At 47.9% G+C, this 25,276-nt stretch overlaps 1 protein-coding gene across 10 annotated transcripts; it reads right to left on the bottom strand.

The window, feature by feature from the left end:
• PFKFB2 (6-phosphofructo-2-kinase/fructose-2,6-biphosphatase 2) lies at positions 1–25,276 on the bottom strand. Of its 10 annotated transcripts, none has more exons than XR_006815511.1 (16): positions 24,963–25,087; positions 23,831–23,941; positions 18,246–18,371; positions 17,643–17,739; positions 17,157–17,223; positions 16,953–17,027; positions 16,537–16,593; positions 15,522–15,646; positions 12,942–13,149; positions 12,315–12,461; positions 11,451–11,555; positions 10,590–10,719; positions 9,773–9,835; positions 9,252–9,316; positions 3,203–3,299; positions 1–1,990 (listed from the first exon to the last, which is right to left on the bottom strand). XR_006815511.1 is itself a non-coding variant. In XM_045982406.1 (16 exons), the coding sequence occupies exons 2-16, from the start codon at positions 23,919–23,921 to the stop codon at positions 1,931–1,933; spliced, it is 1,608 nt and encodes a 535-aa protein (XP_045838362.1). In that variant the 5' UTR covers positions 23,922–23,941; positions 24,963–25,087; the 3' UTR covers positions 1–1,930. The 10 variants fall into 10 exon arrangements, 9 of the variants coding, with proteins under 9 accessions (XP_045838362.1, XP_045838358.1, XP_045838357.1 ...); XM_045982406.1 differs by lacking the exon at positions 3,203–3,299 and adding an exon at positions 8,417–8,608; XM_045982402.1 differs by lacking the exon at positions 3,203–3,299 and adding an exon at positions 2,204–2,272.

Raw genomic sequence — 25,276 nt, 5'->3', positions numbered from 1 at the left:
TATTTTAGCATGATTTTATTTATCCAGGAGATAAACTTCTCTCCAGAGAAATGCATCTCTTGGTTGATACTTATAAATCAACGAGAAAAAAAGTACTCAAAAGAAATCTGCCGTGCCTTAACATAGTTGCCATCCTTTTACAGAAGACAGACACCTAACCTTGGAAATTTAATTTAAGGTAATACTATGGACATCACACTTAAAATCTCAAACTACCTCAATTTCTACCAAAAAACAGACACCAATTATCTTACATTCTGATCAAACACATGCAAACGCTCACATGGGACTTAAAAATATCACACATGAATGAATAAATAACTAAGTAAAAACATTATCTGATCATCAACAGACACTGCGTTTAGATGCAGAAAGAAATCCGCAGCACGAGGACAAAATAGTGACAGTTCCCGCATGCTCAGAGAGGCCAGATGAAAATCCCCTGTTACAGAGCAGAGTCAGGAGCCTTTCTGAAGGCAGCTTTGTGCGTATAAAATAAGCTCCTGGTTCCGGGATGCTGAACTGCCCGCAGCCCAGCTCATCACATCTTAGGTAAGGGAGCCCTATATCATCCACAGTATAAAAGAACCATTTGGGGAAAAAATGCATTTCATTACTTTTCTTGTTACTTACCCTCTTGCCCAGCAAGAGGGTATCTGCATGAAAGGGAAAAATTATTTAAAAAGCTAAAAAACTTAGCATTCTTTAAAAAAAAAAGAATTTTGCTTGTAAGATATTTATCTTTTGGAGCTTCTATACCCTCAGTTGGAGTATTGACATTAAAATCACATTGACAGAGAATCACAATGATGTAGAGAATTACCTGGCTTATCTTTACAGGAAGCCAAATGACAGATGCCTCAAGGACTTGGGTCTCCCCTGCCCACTCCCCGCCCCAGTGTTCTACATAAATGACCAGGAGACCCCACTAGAGACAATTAGCTAAGAGGCGGGCAACAGAAGACCAGCTGCTCTCAAAGCCACATCCGCAGCTTTCGTAGACACCGCATCATAGTGAGAGACCCCACAGAAAGCCATGCCCCCCTGAACCTGGTTTGAAGCAAGAACTCACTCCCTGGTACAGTTGATTCCCAAGGAACCCTCTTCACTTCTTCAGGTCCTGTCAATAGCGCCCTACTTTTCTCTCCAACCCTCAATCCCAACCACGGGAGAATGACACTTCCCTCTGCCGCTGTGAGGGGACGCTGTGAGGAAATACAGCAGCTACTTTGGAAAAGGGTCCTTTGAAGACGGGGACCCATTCTGGGGAGTCTTGCAGTCAGGTCCTGCCCTTACAGGGCCTGGAACAAGGAAAAACTTCTCTCTGTGAAAAGGCAGCTGACACTGCCCTTCCACCACGGCAGAAGAGACATTTCAGGGACCGAATTTCTCAGATACTGGTGAGTATGTCACTCACCTGGTGAATCTGTCTCGTTTCCAACGTGACAGAAAAGGGACGGCTAACATATATATAAGGTCCTCTAGCCTGCTCGCTGGCACGGACGCCGAGACCAGCTCTTACAGCACAGAACAGGCTCGTGGTAGTGCAGCCCTCTCACTCGGAAACAAGTTTGAAGAGGTGCCATTTGTGTTCCAGAAAAGAACAGGCAGCCAGGGATACAGTCGCAGGTAGGAAGTTAAAGGCCGAAAAGGAACAAGACTGGCCAACTGGGGTCGCACCCAGCAGAGATCATACAAACTGATCGGGTCGGGCTGGGGGATGTTTTGAGGCACAGGGCACTTAAGTTTTCCCATGTAACACATATTCCCATTAGGCATGAGGGGAAGAAATGTAATGTTTTTTCCAGGCCTCATTTTGGTGGCCTCAAATGTCCAATCCCAGCTTAACTTCCTGACAGAGCCCCCATGGGGCTGCCATCAACAGCCTTGTAGTAGATCCTGGAGGGGTCTGGCTTCAACCTTTACAGCATCAGCAAAGCGGTGTGAGGGACGCCGAAGAGTGCCTGTGCACAGCCAACCCCGTCTCTGCCTATGAGCCAGAGAGAGAAAGCAATTATGCCACTGCCAAAATCAAATCAAAGTGAAGCAGAACCCCTCCCCCACCCTCCCGCTGCTCCCCCACTGCCCACAGCCCCACCTCGGCACACATGCACGGACCCTCGGTTGTGCGGGCACGCACCCCTTTACCCTTTACCAAACTCCAACAAGTACAGTCACAGGCTCCTTTCCCTGAGAAACCGACCTTTGTAACCATGTTGGACCGGGCACTAAGCTATACCCCCAAGATAGGAGGTAGAAGCTGCAGGAAATCCTGTGGTAAAAGGAGAGCACGTAGGCTACTATCAGCCAAAGGACCATGCTGACCAAATGGCTTGGCAGTCGGGGGCTACTTGGCTTCTGAGGAGGGTCTCTACGGTTGTAGCCATCCCAGACCTTCTGAAATTCGTCAGAGCACAAATCATAAACTGATTTCCCATAAACTGAGACCGAGTGTTTTGTGAGGAATTCCTCCCCCTAGAGGAGTGCTTCTCAAGTGTCAATTAAATGTGCATGGGAATCACTTGGTCATCCTATTAAGGTGGCGATTCTGATTCAGGCCCCGTGACGAGGCCCCAGAGGCTGCATGTCTAAGGAGCTCCTGCTCTTTGCCAGGCTGACACGAATGAGGCGTGAGGCGGTGACACATTTCCACCCGTATTTCCTGTCCCAGAAGTTAAATGTCTTTTCATTCTGTTGAAACAGGCGGGTCATGTTTTAGAAGGAACAGCCCACTAAATTCTAAGAGATCTCCATACTTTTTCCTTCATGATAATGAGTTACATGTGGTTAACAGATTCATAGCACAGTTCGGGCAAAGGTAATTTTTTCTTAATTCTTGTAGAGGCGCCAAAAAGTACACACAACTTCTACTGAAGTTCACGTGGCTTCCATAACGTCCTTCCCATCTTTCCCAGAAGGTGGTGGAAGAGAGCCATGCCCATACCAAGGACTCCCGTCTCACAGCCAACTGGCTTTGGCTCCTCTGAGGCCCAATCATGGAGCAGCAGGAGACAGTTTTGGAGGTAGGGGAGTGGGTGGAGAACACAACCCAAAATACAAAACAAAAAACCCAGAAGCCTTCTGATAGGTTCAAGTTACTCAACATTTTTATTTACCCATTCTACACACACACACACACACACACACACACACACACACACACAGAGAGAGAAAAGCACATTTCAAATACAGTTATACACACCTTATGTGGCTCTGAGTGGCATATTTTGGTATCAATGTCACCAGATTAAATCAGAATGCTGGTAAGGACTCACATTCCTTTTTCACCAGAGCTGTGCCTAGGAAATCGATTTGCAGGATAACTCTAGTGGTGACTTCCCAATTCAGTCCATTCCCTTCAACCATTTCCAACCCCCTCCAAGGGGCACAGCTGGTGATCAGTCTTTCGCTCTTGCCACAGTAAAACCATTACCATATCAGAATGAGTGGATTTTGTTATTTCAACACAATAAAAAAAAAATGTATACAAGCAATTCAAGTACAAAAACACTGAGTTGGTAAATATTGGTCCTAGATCCCCAGTGAAAGGCTGACTGGAAAGAATACCTTTGCCAACTCTTAAGATCAATTTCCAAAAGCAAAATTTCCTTTGCATTTTTATTTATTAGATTATGAATAAAAGCCGAACCATGGCAGACTGAAAACAGCAGCATTAGCCACTGCTCTATCCTGTGACAGGGAAGCTGAGGACACAGAAGGTTCATCAGCAGACGGTGAAAGGGAAATCCTGCCTAGAGGTGGGGGAGTGAGAGGAATGAATGTAGGTAGAGGTAATAATTTCTGGCTTTGAGGAGGTATGTCCTTCACCAAGTTTATAAAATATCACACAGAAGTGAAGTTCAACCTTCGTTTTCTACAAAATAATGAGAACTTGGCTGCTACTCTTAAAAGAAACATATACTAAAAATCAGTAAATACAGAACCTCCCCCTGAAAAAAAAGGTAAAGTGTTACTTCCTTTCTTTGTAGGACACATGCAACAGACACAAAATTACAACAATATGCCTATATTACTAACTGGTACAATTAGAAAAGAGATGGTCAGATTGCAAGACCCTATTGGAGTCCGTCAGTCAGTCAGTCAGTGTACAGACTCGCCCAGGGCCTGCCAGTCGGTAAGCATGTGGATGCTACTAGATACAGTCTTCCGGACACTATGCCTCCATATTAAATTCCTGGACATACTTCTGAGGACAGAGTCACCTCTCTGGGAAGTCAGAGATCCATCCTGCCAATGTCACAACCTGACTCAAGTGTTCGATATTTTTTAAATTAAAATATTTTAAAACATGACCATGTCAAAATACGTGCTAGGAAACCTGGGTAAATTGAGCAAATTTCTTGAAAACAAATACAACATGGCTTCTGAACTCAGCAGAAACAATGGAATGTCCTAGGGCCATGTAATGCAGATATAGTATGGTTCTCTGCATCATTAGGCGTTCTTCCCTCTCTCCTTTCGCTACCCCAAGCACCAATGAGTTTCTCCAGAACCTAGACCTCCTACTCAGAGAAAAACCGTAAGATGGATTTATTTTCAAAGTAATGTCATGTTTCTTGAGAATACAGGTGCTTCTGCAGATCCATTTGTGGGTTGCAAAGAGGAACACCAGAACCTCAAAGGAAACACTCGTCCGTTCAGCCTGGAACACAGACATGTATTCCTAACTCTAACTCCTTGGGGGAGAAACAAACAAACCCCGAGACAGTAAGACAGGGCAGACCCCTACACAATGCATGTTTTTAAGATTTTCTAGTTCTACTTTGCAGCTGAATGTAAAACAATCCCATTATCAAAACCAAACCAAAGACAATACGGATGAATAAGAACGAAACTCTAATTTGAGGATGAAGAGACAAGCGAAGCTAGCTCTCTAAACCTGCTTCAGAGTCCTCCTTCAAGTGTGTCATGAAGTTCATCACTCGGTTTCCAAGCAACAAAATAAAATATACAGGGATTTTCCTTTCCCCATTTACTAGATTAAATAATTTAATAGATGAAATGCTAAAGCCTTCACTTATTTCTCCCACAATGAAACCACAAGCCTCAGCAAAAAGTGCCCTGGAATCCATCCTGTCTTTGCAGAATCTGTGACGCGGACAGAACTAGAGCAGTGTGCAGACAGCGACCGGTACACGCTCCAGTAAGCAAGGAAGAGGAGGATAGAAAAGATAGAAAGCAGAACTTCTCTAAAATTCGGAGGAAGAGCTCTATGCCATTCTGTATCCTCCTGGCTTCCTCCTGCAGAAACTTCTCTGGAGGGCTCTTACTCTAGAACTGAAGAATGCTACAGTCAAGTTCTAATTTCTCGTGTGTCCCTGAGACTAAAAAGACTACCTCAGGCTCCTCTTTTGGGAGAAGCAAACTAGCGCGGGGGGGAGGGTGGGAAAATGCAGAGTAGGCTGAGGGCCACAACGAACATCCCAGTGACCTGTGGCTCCGGCCGCAGCTTACAACAGGATAACACAATGCTCATGAGTTAGAAAATCCTCCTCTCACTAAGAATATGCACAGCCCAAATCCAAAGTCTTTGATCAAAATGCTCCTGCTTGTCATTGTTAGCTCTGAATGATTCTTATGGCACACAGCGGGGGGGAAAAGAAACTGAATAATCATTTGGGCTAAGGGTGCTGCCAGCCAAGGAAGGTTAGATGAAGCCACCTTGTAAAAGCGCCCCACATGCTGCCTAGACCACATCTCATTCTCACCGGGAGGGGGAGGATTCTCACCTGCCATCCCCCCTTTAGTCTGAAGGAATCTGAACTCCACTTCAATGCCCACAGTTACAGACTCAATGTGTTGCTTGTTCACAAAAATTCATTTATTATAAATTATATAACCTGTCTCTAAAAATAACCTTTTTCAGGGCAACGACCTTTTCTTCCACTTCTATGTACCCGATCAGCATCAGCGCCCCCACCCAGCCTAAAGTCCCGCAAAGACACCGTGTACCCAGAATATAGTGGCCAAACAGGAACAGCAGGTTAGACGCAGAGGACCAGAAGCTGGCAAGCAGCCACTGGAAACACTGTGATGTCCTACTCTACTTGGGACTTAAGAATGAAGGGGGGCACCTGGGTGGCTCAGTGGGTTAAGCCTCTGCCTTTGGCTCAGGTCCTGATCTCGGGGTCCTGGGATCAAGCCCCGCATCGGGCTCTCTGCTCAGCGGGGAGCCTGCTTCCCTCTCTCTCTCTCCCTCTCTCTCTGCCTGCTGCTGTGCCTACTTGTGATCTCATTCTCTCTGGGTCAAATAAATAAATAAATAGATCTCAAAAAAAAAAAAGGAATGAAGGACAAGGTCACAAGTCAGCTGCCTGTGATGATAACCTTTATATCCTACTGCCTTTATCTCTGTGCCTTTACCCAGAGTGCTGAACACTCCCAGCTGTTACCCTAGGACACTTCCTCACCCAGCGATTTGTTCCACATCACCCTGCAGTGTAGAAAGTTAAAGATGGAATGAGAACCCAGAGTAACCCTCTGAAACACAGCAGCCTGCCTTCAAGGGGGTCACGTGGTGTAATACTGTGATCTGCTCAGACGTCTAACTCTAGAGAATCGTCCTTTCAGAGCCAAAAGGAATTCAGAATTCTTGGGTTGATGATCTGTCCAAGGAACTAGTCCAAGTATTTCTCCCCACAGCTAAACTTGAATATGAATCAGAATCTTCAGGGAAGTTATTTCAACACATACATGTCCAGACCCCAACGCCAGAGGTTCTGAGTTCGTATTAAGCCTGGAGTGGACTGGAGCATGTATGTGCTTCGAAAATTCTAAAGAGGACTCTAATGAGTGCTCCTGGATGAGAACCATGAGAAAAGGTCTTCTATTACCAAACAAAAAGACCCTTGGCAAATAGGTCACTTGCTCTCGCTGGTTTCCTCCGAAAGACAATTGGTAACTTTAAGGTAGAAACTCATTCCATCACTTTTAAAAATCTCATGAGCAAACTGACTTCTCTCTCAGAAACTGCACATATATTCATGTTTTATGTACAGAAGTGGGGGGTGGGGTGGGGACGGGCACCAAGGAGCTAAGAATCCCCTGCTCTAAATGTTTCCTGGTTAACTCTACAGAGAAAATAAAATGACAAAAGTGAATAGGCAATTCCAGATAATTAAGAGCTAGACCCCTCAGGGTCCCAAAGACTCCTGGACACCAACACGAAATAGAATACACCAGTGACACAGAGTAAATTCACGGCCAGGTCTTTCCACACTTAGGGGGAAAAAACAAAACAAAACACACACACACACAACTTTGTTCATGCAAAATTTTTTTAAGGTAGAGAGGAGGTGTTGAAGATTACAGGAAAATAAAAAGCTCTAGTGAACTCTTCCCTGCCACCTGCCGGAGCAATTCCAGTGTCAGTGGTGACTCTTTAATCTCTGTCCTTCTAAACAGCCCGAGGTCACTGGCCTCGGCAGGAAAGGTGCTGTGGCTGGCAAAGCTGGGAGCCACTGACAAAAGATATGACCGCCCTACGAGAGCCCTGCAAGAGCTCAAGAACGTACTATTTTCCTAAACCTCATTCCACAGCTGCCAGAAAGACCCATGTCTCGCTCCTGAAGTGAATAATACCAACCGAGATATTTCGCACATCCTCGGACCCAAGTCCCCCAGAGCCTCGCAGACTTAGCACTGGCTCTCGTGAAAGGAGGCACGAGCTCTCACCCTATGTCCACTTGCAGGCCCCAGAGCATCTGTGGATGGTCTGCAGCCTGGGCTGACCCTTTCAGGACCTAGCTTGAGAGGAAAGGAGATGGGAAAGAAAAAAAGCTCCCCCAGTCTGGATCCACTGAGGCCCCCTGCAGAGAGCACCAACAGAGCCTAGACTGCTCTCTCGCCAACCACCCCTTCCCTCCTCGACAGACACCACAATGACAATGCCATGCATCACACTGGACGATCCAAAGGGCAGGTGAGCAAGGGGGAAACAAAGCAGGCAAGTAAGGACTGTGAGTAAAGCACACCTCGAAGAGACAAAGGTGAAGGAAAAATGGGCTTCTGCTCCCCCTCCGCCCCGCTCCCCACTTTACCAACACAAGGAAGTGAGGAGTTTAGACACCAGGGACAAGAACCAAGTCTATGCGGCAGGCTTAACCTCAGACCCAGCTATGCTAAGCACCCAGGGGAGTGTATCCTTTTTCCTCCTCCTCCAGACCACCCCAACTGAGGACGTGTCCTAAAACACCCGCTGGTCAAATTGCCCCTGGGTGGGGACATGTTTCACTCTGGAGAACCGCTAAGATTGGTCTGGAAACACATGAGCTCACGTTCTGTGTTAAGATCCATGGTGGGGTGCTGGGGGTGGGGGCTGAAAGTTAAATGACTCCTTGGTGCTTAGTGACAAGGGCAGGAGGCCAAGCCTGGAGGGGACACACGGTTACACCACCGGAATGCTGACTTGGGTCTTCGGCTGGTCGGCCCCTTCTTGCGTGTCCAGGGCACGGAGAGGGCTGAGGGGCTTGAGGGGCCGGCTCCCAACACTGTAATTTCTTGGACGCCTTATTGTATTCGAACTGGACAGAGGCGTAAAGCTGTTCCTTCTCATCCTTACAGGGGTTTGGTTCTTGGGGAAGTTGTTCTGATTGGAAATGGAGGGACACCACACAAATGAAAGCCAAGCCAAAAGCTCACTCATAAAGGTTAAATAATGCTTGTAACCACAACAGTTTCCTCCACTCCTGTTCCTCTGCAGACAGTCTCTCCTAAGACATGGGCCATGGCCTTAGCCCTAGTCCCAGAAAGCTAAAGTGTTGTAGAAGGAGCAGCTCCTTGAGCGTCCTATTCCAGAGGAGGAAGGAGGACCCAAAAAAGGAAGGGGCTTACTTAAGATCACACAGGTCATCAGGACAGACCTAGAAATAAACCCTATACCTCTTGATCCCACCTTATAGGCTCTTCTGGGTCCTACTTTTTAAAGGGAGCACTCCCGGGGGCAGAGAGGGGGCGGTGGGGACCTGTATTTGACTTTGGCCAAACATTTCCCAAATTTAACTGGATTTCCAGGAGCCAACTTTCAAGGTTAAGATTCATGAAAGGGGGACTAATTTTAAAAAGCAGTAATTCCAACATCTCTTCCTTTTGGAAATAAGCAGACTATATAGGACATGAGTTCTGGATGTGTTCCCCTTTTGTACATAAACAAAACCCCATCTTGTGATGTCAAAGGTTCAAAGACTCAAGGTGGCAGGGAGCCTGCATGTTCATCTGGGGAAAGTACTTACGGTTGGCTTGTCACGGTGCGTGTTCACAGCCTCCACATTGAGTTTAATGGTTTCCACTTTACATCCTGAGGAAGCAGAGGAAAGAGAAAGCCTTCAGGAAAAAAGCTCCAAGGAAAATTCCTTAGATTCATTATGGAAAACATACCGTAAAAGAATGTATATATTCCTAAATATATACATATATCCTTTTTTAAAAGATTTTATTCATTTATTAGAGAGAGATGCAGAGCATGAGCAAGGGGAGGGGCAGAGGGAGAAGCAGGCTCTCCACTGAGCAGGGAGCCTGATTTGGGACTCAATCCCAGGACCCGGAGATCATGACCTGAGCTGAAGCAGACACTTAACTGACTGAGCCACCCAGGCACCCCCATACATCCTTTTAAAAATGGAAAGCACTGATGGAATTTCCCTGCTATACAGGGATGATAAAGTTGAACTTCCAGACAAACTTCAGAGAAAAATCAAATAGCCTGACTTTCTTCAATCCCCACCTCCTGCCTAGCTGCTAAGATCATAGTTACCGTAGGCCACAGGAGTAAGTTTGAAGATGGTATGAAGGGGACACCTCAAATATGGTAGCTCATCTGAAAAGAGAAAGACCAGGTGAGAGATGTCTCTTAGTACTATTGATTAAGGTCAAGTTAGCGGGAGAATCTAAGGAGCTCATGAGTTTTCTCCACCCTGACCTAGAATTGTACAGTTCCTCTCCTAAACCCCAGACAATAGGATGGCCACCAAAGAAGCTGCCCACGCTACTAAGAGGCTAAGGAAGGAAAGCAAGCCATTTTAGATCCTTCCATGCAGGCAAAACAGGAGTGAGTAGCCAGCACCCGGTGGAAGGGAAGATCGTGGCCCACCTGGGTGCACCCAAGGCCCACGTGCAGGCTGCCCAGCAGCTCAGATAGATCAGAAAGGCAAGAGAAGGGTCAGAAAAGCCAGCAACTTCCTTATGACTTTACCCAGAAACTGTTCTACGATGAATCCAAAGGATGAAGATCCTTCTAAGACACCACCCTCCTTGGAGTCAAATAACAAGCCATGAACGTTCAACCACTTTTCTGATCCTGCCAGGAGGGACGGCTGAACACTGGCCCTTTAGCCAAGCAGGATTAAGGAGCTCCAGCAGCGGCCACTCTCCACTGGGGGCTTTTGTACCAGAGGGGTCAATTCAGCGAGTAGTTGGCCGAGTGGCTGCTAGGAGCCCCACAATGCTGTCCGAAGAATGCACCCCACTCTGAGTGGAAGAGGGGGAGGCTCTGTTGCCTGGGATCCTTGTGCTGCCCCTAGTCCAGCCCTCTCCCCATGAATGTGTCCCCTGGCCCCTCCCTCAAATGTCACCTGCACCCTTATCCAAGAAGTAGGCCAGCAGGCAGCGCATGACAGCCTGGTGGGAGATGACGAGGACGTTGCCCTGACGCTCCAGCTCCATGATGACAGGCTCCAGCCGCTGCACCAGGTCCTGGTACGACTGTGGGGAAGTGAGGCTGACTGGTAGGGGGCCAGGCACAGGCCGGCAGCCAAGTCGGTGGCTGGTTCCGGAGTCAGGAGGCTACTTCTCCTTCCCCAGCTGGCTTTCCTCCTGGAGGGTCAGCGACTTCGTGTCGCCTGCTAACTCCCCCTAGCCCCACGATCTCTTGAGAATCATCAGACCTTTCAAGAGCAACATTCAGATCAAGAAAGCTACAGATCAAAAAGAGGAAATGGGAACTCAGCCTGTGTCTTTTTTCCTTCCCACAGATGAACAGGCAGCCCATGAGGCAACAAGAGGCTCCTAGGGGTTTCCTGGACCTCTGCCGTTGGTTTTAGTTACCTGGGCCTCCCACAAACTCTTCCCTCAAACATGCGAGATGATCGGGAGGTCATTCACACCCCACAGACTGACTCGGAGGCCTACACCTGCTTGGGTCGGGGTGGGACTGAGAGAGTGGAACGAAAAAAAGAAGTAAAAAAGAAGATGCTGATTCTACAATTAATCAACACACAAGACATCCTGTCACCCTTTCCCCGGAGATCTTAATGAGATGTTCAACTGTCTAAGCTGAATTAAACACACTGTGACCCAAAGTCGGAGGACAAAACTACACGGTGGTTTGACTACCCTTTCTAGACCCAACACGTCCCATTTAATCCTTTCCCCAAATTAAAGCTAAACCCCCAGCAGAGGGCTGGGCAGTCGCCCCACCTGAGGGGAAATCTCACCTCCCCACCAGGGTACCGGTACAGGTATTTCTCTTGATCTCGAAGCGCGAACTCGTCTGGGTACTGCTTCTCAATCTGCGCATAGGTCATCTCCTCACACACGCCCTGCAGGGAGCCACACCGGCTGCAGAAGGGAGGGCAACACACACACCCCAACCCCAACACACACAATGGAGGCGAAACTAAGGAATCCTGGCTTCTTACTACGTGCCCGGCACTGTGCTAGGTCCTGGCCTGTAGTGCCACCAACGGGCCCCGGTGGCTGGGACGGGCAGGGGGAGGGCCACTGCACAGAGGACGTGGGTTCTTGAGCTTAAGCTGCCACTTGCTCCAACTACTTCAGAGAAGTTAAAAGGTCCAAGAAAAGTCAGCAGGATAAAGGGAACAGGAACAGAGAAGGAGGAGAAACTGAAGGGTCTAGAGAATTCTTGCAGAAGGCATAAAAAGGTACAGAGGAAGAAAAGAAAAAGAAATGCCTGCTTTTGTGCTCAAGGACAGAGACAGCCAAGAAAAAATTTGGAAAGGAATTTTCCAGAAGATCTGACAAGTGATCTAAGCAGAAATTAAAGAAGTGAGTTGTTAGCTATTTCTTTTTCCCGGGAGAAAAATATCCAAAGGAACAAAATGGAGTCACACTGTCCCCAGATGCCAGAGGCGCTAGGTCCCAGATTGGTCTGGGCCTGTCCCTGGCACAGGAGCTCTAACAGGCAGGAAACCCTGAGTAGGATGCAATTGTTCCCACCTCCCCCACTAGAACTACTGGTAGTTCTAGTTTTCTAGATAAAACTCCGCATATTGTGATCTCTGAGAGCTCCTGCCTGAATAAGACTTACTGGCTTTATAGCCATCAGAATTCCTACTCACAGCATCGATTTCATTCAGAATCTTCCACTGCTCATAGGTCACACCCAAGGATTCAGCGGTTTGGATAGTCCTCTTTAGCTGGCTTGTCCACACTTTGAGGTCTGCTATCTCCTGTTCCTCCAGAAACTTCCTTAGAGCCTGGGCAAACTGGGGTCGGAGATTAAAAATTTTAAAAGGAGAGAAACACATGCGCACGTGCACATATAGACGCACACACAATTGCTAACTTGGCCTCTAAGGAACAACGTGTAGCACCACGGTCAAAATTCAAAAGGTGCTACACAGTTCTGATAAACCCAAGAGGAGGGGCACCTGGGTGGCTCAGTGGGTTAAAGCCTCTGCCTTTGGCTCAGGTCATGATCCCAGGGTCCTGGGATCGAGCCCCGCATCGGGCTCTCTGCTTAGCTGGGGGAGCCAGCCAGAATTGGTGGACAAGAGGAGGTCTTCAGCATTTGCTTGATTATCTGAAACCACAGCCTCAGCCCCAGCGGGACTGAGGAAGAAGTAAGGGGATAAGAGAGATGACCTCAAAAAAAAAAAAAAAGAGAGAGAGAGAGAGATGACCTCTACCATGCTCTTTCTCCAACTCTAAGCCTGGGAAATCCAGCCTGCTGCCGAGCGCCTCACCTGTTTTCCCCGCACGGAGAGGCCAGAGTCACCCCCAATCTTCCCCAAGAGGTTGAACTCGCTCTCTCCATGCCGGCAAAGGTAAATGGTGCGAGGCTGCACATGGATATTCATGAGGTAGTAGACTATCTTGCTCTGGATGTAGTCCTGGACTCTGTTGACTAAAAATCGCTGGCCCACATTTATCACCTTGATGAAAGAGAGATCCCTGGGACAGAGAAGGAGAAAAGAGAATCCCTGGGAATGAAAATCTGAGGATAACAGCGGGAAGGGAAGGATTCCCATAATTACTTGTGGGCTCGAGGTAGCTCTTCCTCCTCTCCTGTCAGAGCCAACCCACATTTAAGGAACCAACTGGGGGCGCCTGGGTGGCTCAGTGGGTTAAAGCCTCTGCCTTCAGCTCGGGTCATGATCTCAGGATCCTGGGATCGAGCCCCACACCGGGCTCTCGGCTCAGCGGGCAGCCTTTTTCCTCCTCTCTCTCTCTGCCTGCCTCTCTGTCTACTTGTGATCTCTCTGTCAAATAAATAAATAAAATCTTTCAAAAAAAAAAAAGGAACCAACTGGTTAGAGACAAGTCACACCTCAGACCCAAGATGAAGTAAGATGTCCCAAACTTCCAGCCAGCCTGCCATTTCTTCAGTGCTCATACACTGCCAAGTAGTGTAGAGAAGTAGGATATGAAGAATCGAGGCTTTCCATCAAGGGTTTGACGAGGTGACCTGACAATTTTGCTAACCCTGGAGTCTGGTGAGAAGCACAACTCCCATCTGGGGCAGTCAAGAGCTGGCCGGGGAATGGCACTGCCGGTGGGGAGGGCAGCAGGCGGCAGAACCTTAGAGATCTCTACAGGTCCCCTACACCTGCCTAATCACGCCTCTCTCAGAGGTACGTCCACAGTGGTCGCCTCATCAATTTTTCTCATTATAAAAATGATCAATGCTAATTGAATTTAAATTTTTAAAAAATGATGAATGCTTATTCCAAAAAATTTTCAAATAAAGGTAGAATGATGCAAATAAAAACCACCGAAGCCCTACCATCAGAAATACTATCTATAAATACACACACACACACATTGTTCTAGAACGTTTTTCTATATAGGACTTCTATGTAGAAGAATATACAATTACACCATTTCTAGAACAGTGGTTTTCAATCTCTATATGAAGGAACATCTCCAAACACTAACATTCGGGGCAATCTACTTGAAGGAATTTAAAGACTCAAACATGGGACGCCTGGTTGGCTCAGTTGGTTAAGCAGCTACCTTCGGCTCAGGTCATGATCCCAGCATCCTGGGATCGAGTTCCACATAGGGCTCCTTGCTCAGCAGGGAGTCTGCTTCTCCCTCTGCCTCTGCCTGCCATTCTGTCTGCCTGTGCTCGCTCGCTCTCTGACAAATAAATAAATAAAATTAAAAAAAAAAAAAGACTCAGACATGAAGCAGACCTCTAACAATGGAACAGTGAGGTGCCTCGTTAGCGCAGTAGGTAGCGCGTCAGTCTCATAACAATGGAACAGTGAGCTATGCACACTTATCTTGCCATCTCTTTGGCCACGGGGCTGTATCTCACTCAAACATAGCTGTTAACTGTGTAGCCACATTCTCCAGGTTTCTGTGTGTACACACCTTTCTTCAACATGGACTCAACATTTTACTATGGCTCTTATGCCTCAGGCACATCAAGTTAACCCACATTGCATACCACACTGCCAACAGACACTACCCCAGTAATAATGGCTAGCACCGATCAGACATTTCTGATGAGCCAGGCATATTCTTAAGGACTTTACATGCTTTATGTATATATTTATACATGCACACATACACACATACATGTATATGTACACACATATACATATCTTATATGTATTTTCATGTTTGTTACACATTTTTACTTTATCTATTTGTATTATAGGTATCATATATACATCATACATACATAGTTTATACATATAACGTACATGTATCTATACATGTAACTTATGGTTTATGTAAACATATTTCTATATTATGTTACTCTTTTGTCTGTAATATAAACGTACTTATATACTAATAGATGTGTGTTACAGAATATAAACAATAAACTTTAAAAACTGATCAAAAGCCAAAGACACATCTCTGAGGGATATCCTACAACATCCTAGATTAGAACTACTTGATTTTGCTCCCCGGGGACACCTGGCAACGTCTGAAAACATTCTGGCTCGTCGCAGGTTGGGAGTATTATTGTATCTGGTGAGCGGAGGCCACGAGTGCTGCTCAAATCATACGGTACACAGGCAGCCCCCGACGGCCGTGATAAAGAATTAGCCAGCACAGCATGTCAGCCATGCGGAGACTGAGAAATCCTGTTGTAGAGAACAGAAAGGAAGAACTGATGCTAAAAACACTTCAGTGTTCAAGTGTCAGATGCAGCCTACATGGCCGCCACTAATCCACTCTAGTTTCTCTGGCATGACGCAAACGTGACAGGTCCTGTGGTCGGAAGAGAGTTTGAGGTCAGAGGGAGAAAGGCCCTTTTCTCCAATAAGACCCCTGCCTCAGGCCCTTCAAACCAGGGCCTTAAACCTTACTTGTCATAGTTGTCTGGGTCAAGGGGTTGATAGGTGACTTTGTAGCACTCAATTCTCTTTAGGAAGTCCTCCATCACATTCTCCCTGTTCCTTTCGGGGTAGTCAGGGCTCGACACCTTTACCTCCTAGAATCACAGGGAGAGTAGGGCCCGGTCAGAGGTGTGCCCATAACAGCCCTCCTGCAAACAGCCAATGCTAAATAAAGAGAAGGAAGTGCATAGAAGGGCCCTTTCACTGGAGCTGTTGGCAATCCCCGTTCACGGAGCACCCCCTCCCTGTCCTGTGACCCTGGCAACCAAGAAAGGAAAGACAACTGGGCAGTCATGTGCCTGCCCTTGGCTGAAGGACTGAGGCACTCACATAGCTCAAACTACTCCTAGGCCCCAATCCCTTTATGTGCCCTGCTGGGAACACAGAATGGGCTTCAGTTTCTCCATACGACCACTCAGAATAGGGTGCTTGATCTGATGCATACCTGACTTGGACCAGATGCCCCTTCTTAGATGCTTCACAGTCCCACACTGCTAGGAGAGCACTACCATGACACCATGTCTACACAGCATAGTACAACCTATCAAATGGGCATTGGTTTATACCGTGACCCTACAGGGCACAAGGTACTCAGTGCACAGAGCATTGACCTGAGTGTAAAGGTAGTGGACACATGACCTTCCTACACAGTGGTCTTGACAGAGAGTGAAGAGGCTGATCTACTCTGAGGACAGCCTTAGGTCTCAGCATCCAGCTGGTACCCAGAACACAGGGCCAAAGTCACGGTCTAAGTCTTGGGTTCCATTCAACAGCTCATTCTAACTTTATTCCTCAGAGCCTCAGTTTATTCTCCCAAGGGAAGACTGTAGAAGTAGAAAATGGTGCTCTGGCAGATCCCTGCACTGTTGAATGTGTCTATTGCTTTCTTCACTGCCCAGCTGACTCTCCCCGCTCACCCACCCACCCACACACAATACAAGGCAGAAAGGACAGGGAGGTGACGGTATGCAGGCGTGTCACCCACCAGGATGTTGGCAGCAATGACATCAGGATCATCGCAGACAGATTCCACAAAGAACACCTGGCCAGGGAGAGAAGGCAGTGACAAGTGAGTGCAGAGTGCCCGGGCTGCTCATTAACAGCCTGTGCTCACACCTGCCCCACCACGGCCACCACATCCCCCAGGATTTTCTTTCGTGAAAGTGGCCTTCAAGGCCTCTTCATTGAAAAATAGCTCTTACCACATCCCCAGGGCCTTGGACATACAGGCTAAGGGGCTGAGAAAGGACCTGAAAGAAAACACTCAAGGACTGGGGGTATTCTCGAGAGGAAAGGACAGCCAAGCCTGTCCTCACTCACCAGAGTCAAAGAGATCCTCACGTCCCTCCTGACTCCCCACCTCCACTCATCCCTTTCCTCCAGCGGGGAGCCAAACCCTACCTTGAAGGAGTTCTCCTTGGCAAAGCTCAAAATCATGTCCCTTCTCTCCCTAGTGGTATTGGTGGCGTCGAACACCTGGGGAGAGAGGCCGCGAAGCAGATGAGAGGGCCGAGAGAACTGGAATCTCACCAAGGCAGACCCACGGGGAGGCTGTGCAGTCTGCTGGGCGGAGATCAGGATGAGGAAGAGGCAGGGAAGGCTCACCGCGATCTGCCCGCTCTCCTCAGAGAGATACGCCTTCACGTCTTCCAGCGCCACCAGAGCACACTGTCTGCCACGAGAACAGAGGACACCAGCGAGAATGGCGCCAGACCAAGTGCAGGCACAGCCAGAGACATGAACAGCTGGGTTGCTGGAGGAGTCACATCCCCTCCCGCTGAAGTTTTCCCAGGGTCAAAATTTCCCCCTAACTAGACTTTCCAACTTCCCCACTGAGGTTTTTAGACTGTCCTATATCTTTCCCCTTCCCCACACATATAAAGTATCCCTCTATAGGTTTACCCTAAACATACACGCTTCTCCCTGAGCCTGTTTTTCTACCTACCCAAGCCCAACAGGACCCATCCACCAAATAATCTTCGTTAAAATCCCCAGAGGATATTTACTGAAAGGAAAACTGAGCCCTGCCACATCTAGTCTTGTAATGGCAGTGAAAGAGCAGGCTGGGAGGTCAGGCCGAAGAAGACTCACTTGCGGATCTTCATGGCCTCCTCATTGTCGTGCCGGAAGAAGTCGTAGGACTTATAGGACTTGACTGCTTCACGCCGATATACCCCAAGATTAAACACTGCAGATGACACCAACAGCCTTCAGTAGTGAAATATTACAAAGGCCACACCAAAGGAGACTTCTTGTTCTAATGTCAGGGTGGCCAAGGAAATGAAAAAAAAAAAAAGCACCATGGTATGTTGGGAATGATACCAGAGTAAGAGTCAAGTTAGACTCAAGTTCAGACGTATTAGTCCTTGAACAAGTCTTAAACTGTCTGAGTTTCAATTTCCTCAGCCACTTTGGCTACTTCACAGGAGTCCTGCTAGGATTAGACAAGATGATCTCTATGGAGGTAAAGCCCTATACCATCAAAGGCATGCTGTTAAATCTAGGCCAGTCTACCCAGGCCAAGAGGAAACAAGTCTGTAAACAGGGAATAAATCCAGCAAATCAGGAATCTTCCACTATTTCTGTCAGGAGCACACCGTAATCGTGATGCCAAGGAGAACAGGTCTTCCGGAGGCCTGGGAGGCCCAAGAACTAATCATTTCCCTTCCCAAGGAATAAATAACCTGCACCTACCTTTGGTGGGCACCCCAATCCAGTTGAGGTAGCGTGTGAGTTTCTTGGATACATAGGTTTTGCCTCGGGCTGGCAAGCCAATCATAACGATGAGAGTTGGGGAGTTGGTCATGTAAGATGCCCACGCTAGAGGGGAAAGAGAACAGAACTGAATGGCTAGAAGCTGTGGAAGATTTGTGCACTGGGCTAGTAACATCATTTAATAACCTCATTTAATCTTTCTATACCTCAGCAAAGCCAGGGAAAGACTGGGCTGGCATATAGAGGAGCTATCAGTCCAATCTCCTATAAAAGAACTAAAAGGTCATGTAAATTTCCAAGAAGTACCCAAGCCAAGACACTACTTCCCCACATGTGCAAAGTTTCCACAGAGGTGCATGGAGGAAAAAGTGGAAGTGATTAGAAAGTTAAGAACCAGGCACCTTCCTTAACATAAGAATGTCTAATAATACAAGAACGTTATAGCTGTGGAAGCACACCTTAGGCCTGGAGCTTCTCCAGTGATGAGCCAGCTACAAAAGGTCCAACAGAGATTCTACCCCGAGGATCCCATCTATCCCTTCAGAGCCATGGGCAAGAGCTAGCTTGCCCACTATAAAAAGAGCCTGGTCTCCAGCTGTTTTGGCTTTTGTGCTCAGGACACAAGCTTAAGTCCGAATTTCTAAACCACAGAGAGATTCAGACTGTGGCAAAGCCTATTTACTTGACACAAGTTCTGACAAGTCCCCTCAGGAAGCTTCACGGTAAAGCTAGCCTGCAAGGCATCCCGGCCAGCCGGCCTCAGCGGCCGCCTGAAAGCAACACATTCAGAAGCAGGAACAGTCACTGGTCCGTCCTTTCTTACGAAACTTATTTCAGGAATGCTCATGAATGGAGATAGGGCTCAGTGGACAGGTGGGGAAAACCGGACAGTCAAAGGTCAGGTGACTTGCCTAAGGACACAGGACGAGTCACGGCAGAGCTGGCACTGGAAGCCAGAGCCCATGCTCCCTCCGCAGCTTGCTTACAGGAGTGGGCTCCTCCCTGCCCATTCTGCCACAGAGGAGCGGTGGGACGGGGTCTCCGCTGCTGCCAGCCACCTCCCTGGGGACTGGACCCAACCGCGGTTGGGTAGGAGGACCCAGGCTCTGCAAGCTCCTGTGAGGGGAGGGCCTGCCCGGGGATGAGAAATGTAAAGAGCCACCTTTGCTTTCCACTTCCCCACACTGTTTTCCAGAAGGGGCCCTGCTGGGTGCCGCTGCTTCTCGGCTCTGGGACAAGGTGGCCCCGTAAGGCTAAGAAACAATTCAGTAAAACTGAGGTAGTTGCATAGGAAAGTCACTTTCAACAGATCTCACTGGAGAAGTGAGCAGAAGGGCCTGGGTAGAGGACAGATCTCAGAAGGAAGAGAGTTTCCTAGGGGTGTTGGGCAAGAAGTACCCAGAAACCAAAGAGTGGCCCCAAGTGGTGAGGGAGAAGTGGATGCCCAGACTTGGGGCCAGAGGACTTGGCCTTTAGTCCTTCACCCGCTGAGCACGTGGACAATTCCTGAGCCTGGGCAGGGACTCCTCCAAAGGAGGCAAGGAGCAAGATAAATGATTTTCATCTGTGTCCAAATAGGGAGCACAATGGCAGGGCTGCAGCCTCAGCTGATATGAACCCCTGATCTCTGACCCTCAACAGCTCTGCCTGGATACGGTTGCTCGCCTTTCAGCAGTAAAATCCTTCTGAGTCTTCACTTTCTCCAGTTCAGCACCACGCTCTGCTTAATCCCCCATGATCTGCCTCATTACCTGCACTTCTGGGGCGGCTTTGTCCACAACTTCCAGCCCATTAGGTGCTTCCCCCAAAGGTCCTCTGACCCTTCCTAAAGCTAAAAATGAACTGATGCTTGGAAGCTGCTCTGAAGCTAAGCAGGGGACCAGACCAGCTGCTGTATGTTTACCCAACTGGACAGAGAATGCTACGAGCAAAAGAAAACAGGGGTCTCTAAGGACACCCCAAGGCACCACACCTCCTAGCTCTGGGCTTCTCATGTTCCAGAGTACAAAACTAAAACACACTTCCTATCTCAAACCGCAGGGTTGACAAAATTAGGAACATTCTGTCCTGTTACAAAACAAAACCACTACCACCTTAATTTGAAGAGTAGATAGTCCAAGCTGGTTAATTTCAGAGACAACGTAACATATCCCTCAGCATATAATGGAGAGCTGTTTCAATCCTGAAATTCTCTCCTACCTTCTCTAAACAAGATTTAACTCACTTTCTCAATCTTAAACTCATTCTCCCTCAGGAACATACTTAGAGGAATTGAGGGCTTGATAACTTCCCTCCTACAAACAGAAACACGCAAACCCAGGGAAGCGAAGAGCTTGGCCCATGATTCCACAGTACAAAGTCAAGGTCAGGGCTCTGACTTGACTCTCAGTTTCATGACTGCCCCATCAGTCCCAGCCACCAGCTCTTGTCAGCACCTGGCCAAGGGAGCGTTGTGATAAGTATGACTAAGTTCTCTAATCTAATCCTGAAAGGTGGTCTAGTAGTAGTACTAGTAGTACTAGTAGTAGTGATTCCCAGCAGAGTAGTACTAGTAGTAGTCGTTCCCGGCCTTTTCATGAACAAGGCCTTTTTCCACAATTTGTTCTAAGTAGGCCCAGTACTTTTTAAATAGGCAGCAGACATAAAGCTGCTAATTATCTCCCGCTATTTGTCATGAAATATCCAAGTTCTGTGGCTACACACTGAGAAAATTCATGTTTTAGTGAACCAGTGCAGCTATAGCTGACAAGGCCCAATTTTTATCCATGAACTTTGAAATATTAAAAGTGGCTACCAATATAGAACTTTTTAGGGGAATAAATTCGTAATGTTGATCAACACAGAGCTCCTCTGATTCCTTCTGTAGCAAAAGCTGCTAGTGCAAACATACTAAGATATACAGGCAAGGACGCTCCTGCAGCACTGCTTGTGATGGTAGAAAACCTGAAACAGGGCAAATATCCATCGGGGGAGGCTGGAATATCCATAGAATGCAATACTACGCAGAAAGAGCTAAATGTGGATTTATAGACATACCCCAAAAAAAGCCCTCCACAATATAATGAGTTGTTTTTTTCTTTTAAAAAAAAGAGGAAAATAGCGGAACAGAATATGTACAGTGTGAACCTATTTTCATTAACAGAATACACCAGGAAAGATTGCGAAGAATAAACTTAACAGGGGCAGGAGAAATTGTGAGAGATTTTTTTTTCTACTTTTCACTTCTCTCTGTTTTGTTTAAATTTTTCATAAACATGTATTGCTTTTGTAATTGAGAAAAGCACATGAGAGCTTGTCTGTTTCAGACCTGCTCAAAATCTCAAAGGATAAAAGGAACAAAGAAAAGCATGTGCACACTCACCCCTGTCCCCACCTGCCTAATTCCCGAGGTGCTTTTAAGATGCCCGGAAACCGGTCATCTGAGTACCTTACAGGCACCTAGGCCAGCAACCACCCATCACCCCCATCCCTGGAGCAGCTGAAGTTCCAGTAATGCTCCTTTGGAGGTTCTGGCTCTCTGAAGTCCTTCTCCAGTCCTCCAGCTCGGGCACATCCCAGAGTGGAGCCAGGCAACACAGGTGTAATTGGCAGCAAGGGGATAGCGGCTGAGCTATTAATAAAGCAAACACTGGGTATGAGCACGAAGCGGGCAGGAGAGCCTGCTCCAACATAAGGGCCAGCAACGGAGAGAAGGAGATAAACTAACATGCATCTTCACGACTGTATTTCTCCTTTGACTACGGCTGCAGCAGTCTCCCAGTCCAGCCCACAAGGGGAGAAGAGAAAGGGGCAGGTAAATGAATGATGGTGGAGTCAGGACAAACCCCCCACCCCATGCTCCCAGTAGGGGAGAAGAGAGTGGAGCTTGAAGAAGAGAAATCAGAGTGCAGAGTCTAGAGGATAGAAAGGAGACCTGGGATTACTGCCTCCTTGACTAGCGAGAGCCCTCAAGGCAGAAAAACTGCAGGAGAGTTTGAACGACACAGAGCAGGTCTCTCTGGAGAACACAGCTGACGCTGGGCACTGTGCAGCCGTGTCGCCACCTGCTCTCTGTACTCATTTGGATCAAGTGTCCCAATAACGTGAATGCACCTCGCTTTAGTGCTGCCAAATCTGGGTTAGGATACTGTTGAGCAAGAGGAGAAAACATTCGTTACTGAAAATCTAATTTTTCATAGGTTTCTTGTAAATAGTGAGCTCCCAGTATAGCATTTACAGTATAATTCCATTTATAGGCAATGAAAAGTCACTGGGGGGGGGGGAAATACACTTTAGCTCTATAAACATTCTCCTAAGTGCTTTCCTATATTTACTCATTTAATTCTCCCATTGCTCTAGGGGGAAGATAATATTAGTATCCCCATTTTATAAATAAGCAAACTAAGGCCAGAGAGGATAAGCATCTTATTCAAGACATGCAGCTAGGAAGGAGTAAAACCAAGATTCAAACCCGGGCAGTCTGACTCCAAGGCTGCACTCAAATATCATGCTATACTAGTTATCTCCCATAGGATACTTTTCCTCAGTACCTGGCTTCCTGCCCTGGCAGAGAAAGGAGACCCTAATCATACAGGTGTGCCAACCCCAGTATCACATCCAAAAAGTTGCCTCTGTTGCCACGCAAAGCCCAGCAAGCTTCGTCAGTGCTAGATGAAAAGAGATTATCATTAATCATGAGACTGACAAGGACATAACATCAAGGTCGAGACTCTGGGGAAAGCTCTGAACATGACACGATTCCAGGTCTCATGCTGGCTGGCTGTTTCCAGTGAAGTGAGAACTGACTGACAGGGTTCCACAGGAAAGGTGCATCTGGAAGCAAGGGCAAGGGTTTGCATTCCTTGAGGTTCCCCACAAATTGTAGGGGCCAGTTGCCCAGAACTTTTTGCCCATACAATGAGGGTTAGGAATGCAGGTGCCGGGGAGAAGAAATCATGCTTCATTTCTCTGCAAACCCACCTGCCATCTCTGTCTAAAGAACTGGCACGGAAAGGCTCTGGTGAAACCCATCCCTAGAGAAATGAACCTGCAGGAAAAACAGCTTGCAAAACGCAAAGGCTAACCCTGAGGGAAAGCAGGGTGCCCAAGTCAGAGTGAGAGGTCAGATGGCAGACCGAACTCCCCCAGGGGTCTGCTGAAATGAACTCCTACTGGCTCTTACCTACAATTTCTGCAGTGATCCACACCTTCACAAAAACGTAGTCCCCCAGGTAAAGAGAAACTGTTAACAGTATCAGCCCTAAGTAATTCCTGCGCCTGCCACTCTGCCTTAATCACTGAGTGGGTAACTTTCAACATCAGTGGAGTGTGCAGGTCTCCCCACGAGACAGTCAAAGAAAGCAGTAAGAAAATGTGGCGACACACCAGCAGTCTAGCCCCAGTGACAGACATTTCACGGGGCCTACTTGCTTCACACAAGAAATTCCCCTCGTAAACTTGGTTTTAAATTCCCATGTCAAAGAATTCTCTCTCACTCCCACCAAGCATCAACGTCTAGGATTACAACTGTATTCCCAAGATAAAATCCTGGGAAGGAGGAGCCCCTCCTCTTTCCCCAGACTCACAACATTTCTTCTCTGACATTCGAAGATTGGAGGCCTTGGTTTCATAGCCGTTGTTGTTCTGTTCTGATGCAGATGCAGTATTCCCAGACATGGCAGCTCCTTGGTAGATGTCTGAAAGGGACAAAAGGAATGTAAGGAAGGAGACAGCCCTCCAAACACTCAGTGAAGAGGACAGGTGCAGTAGAAATGAAAGAATCCTGGGCCAAGAGTCAAGTCCAGCCCTTTCGCTCAGAGTTAATAGCTACGTGCCCTTTGATAGTCCTCCCAAGCCCTGTTTCCTCATCTATAGACTGAGTTGCAGTAGAACCTTCCCTTTTTAATGCTGACTTAGGAGTTACATTCACATAAATTAGCTCCTTCAATCCTTCTAATAATCCTTCCACAAGTAATATTCTGCTACCACTGTTACTTTCACCCAATTTACAGGTTGAAAAGCTAAGTTTGATCAAATCAGGTGGCTTATCCAAGTTCCTTCCTGACCTCAGATTCTGGCTTAAAAAACTGGGAAGAGTTATTGGCAGAAGTGGGGGATGAGATGGGTTGCAAACAGATCGAGTTCATTATCATAAAGTTACCGCAGTCCAATGGCAGGAATTCAGTCCTGGCAAATATGGGAGAAGTGAGGAAATCCCAAACATGTTCCCTGAAGGAAAAACTGTAACTGGACCCCGTGACGACCCTAGCACGTCACCATCTCTCCTCGAGTGTTCCCATTCTCAAGCCCTTGCTCTGCACCCTCTTCCCATCTATCCCTCGGTTCGCAGTCTGTGGGAACACGGGGGCGCAAAGAGGTGGTAAATAACTTCCCCAAGGTCACCTGCTGAATAAGAAGTCCTCACTCGAACCGGGGTGGGATAGCCTTGTGCTCACGCCGCACACCCAGACAAGGGGCTCTGAGGACCGAAGGTCCTGCTGCTTCAAGGACCTTGCACTGTTCTTCCACTGACCACACAAATCCTCCGACCCAACCACCAGACACCCCTCCCGGTGCCTGAACGTCCGCACTCCCAGCAATGCCCGCACTTCTCCGAAAACTGCAAAGCATCACCACCCCGCACCTCATCCGGGCGTACGCAGGCCCCCTCCTCCCGCCCGCCCCGGCCCTTCCAGGCGCCGTACAGCCGCCGCTCACCCTATGATCCCTCCTAAGCTCCCTCCCGACAGTGGCCCCGGCACTCGTCCCGTTAGGCTGCGGACAGGAGCTGACACACTGTGGTCCGGGCCCGGCACACCAGTAGCCGGCAAATCACGTGCCCCTGTCAGGCTCCGCCACCCTGGCGTCGGTCCTCACCTGGAGAGAATCATCGGCCAATCCGGCGCCCGCCGGCTCCCTAGGGCGGGGCTCAAATCGGAATCGCTGACGCCGGCTCGAGAAGGTGGAAGAAACCCAAGCCTGAATATCGCAAGCTCCCGTTTCCTCACGCTGTGGAGGTTGGTTGCCTCGTT

The sequence above is a fragment of the Meles meles genome, chromosome 17, assembly GCF_922984935.1.
Source record: "Meles meles chromosome 17, mMelMel3.1 paternal haplotype, whole genome shotgun sequence".
NCBI lineage: Eukaryota > Metazoa > Chordata > Mammalia > Carnivora > Mustelidae > Meles > Meles meles.
Note: the sequence above shows the minus strand (reverse complement) of the source record. Positions and strands in the feature narration are given on the sequence as shown.

Coding starts and splice junctions, on each gene's coding strand:
- PFKFB2 (XM_045982406.1), bottom strand. CDS start 23,921: ATGTCTGGGAATACTGCATCTGCATCAGAACAGAACAACAACGGCTAT. Junction 11,556..12,314: donor TTCTGAATGAAATCGATGCT/GTGAGTAGGAAT, acceptor GGCTCCCTGCAG/GGCGTGTGTGAGGAGATGAC. Junction 9,836..10,589: donor CTTCTTGGATAAGGGTGCAG/GTGACATTTGAG, acceptor TTCTCTTTTCAG/ATGAGCTACCATATTTGAGG.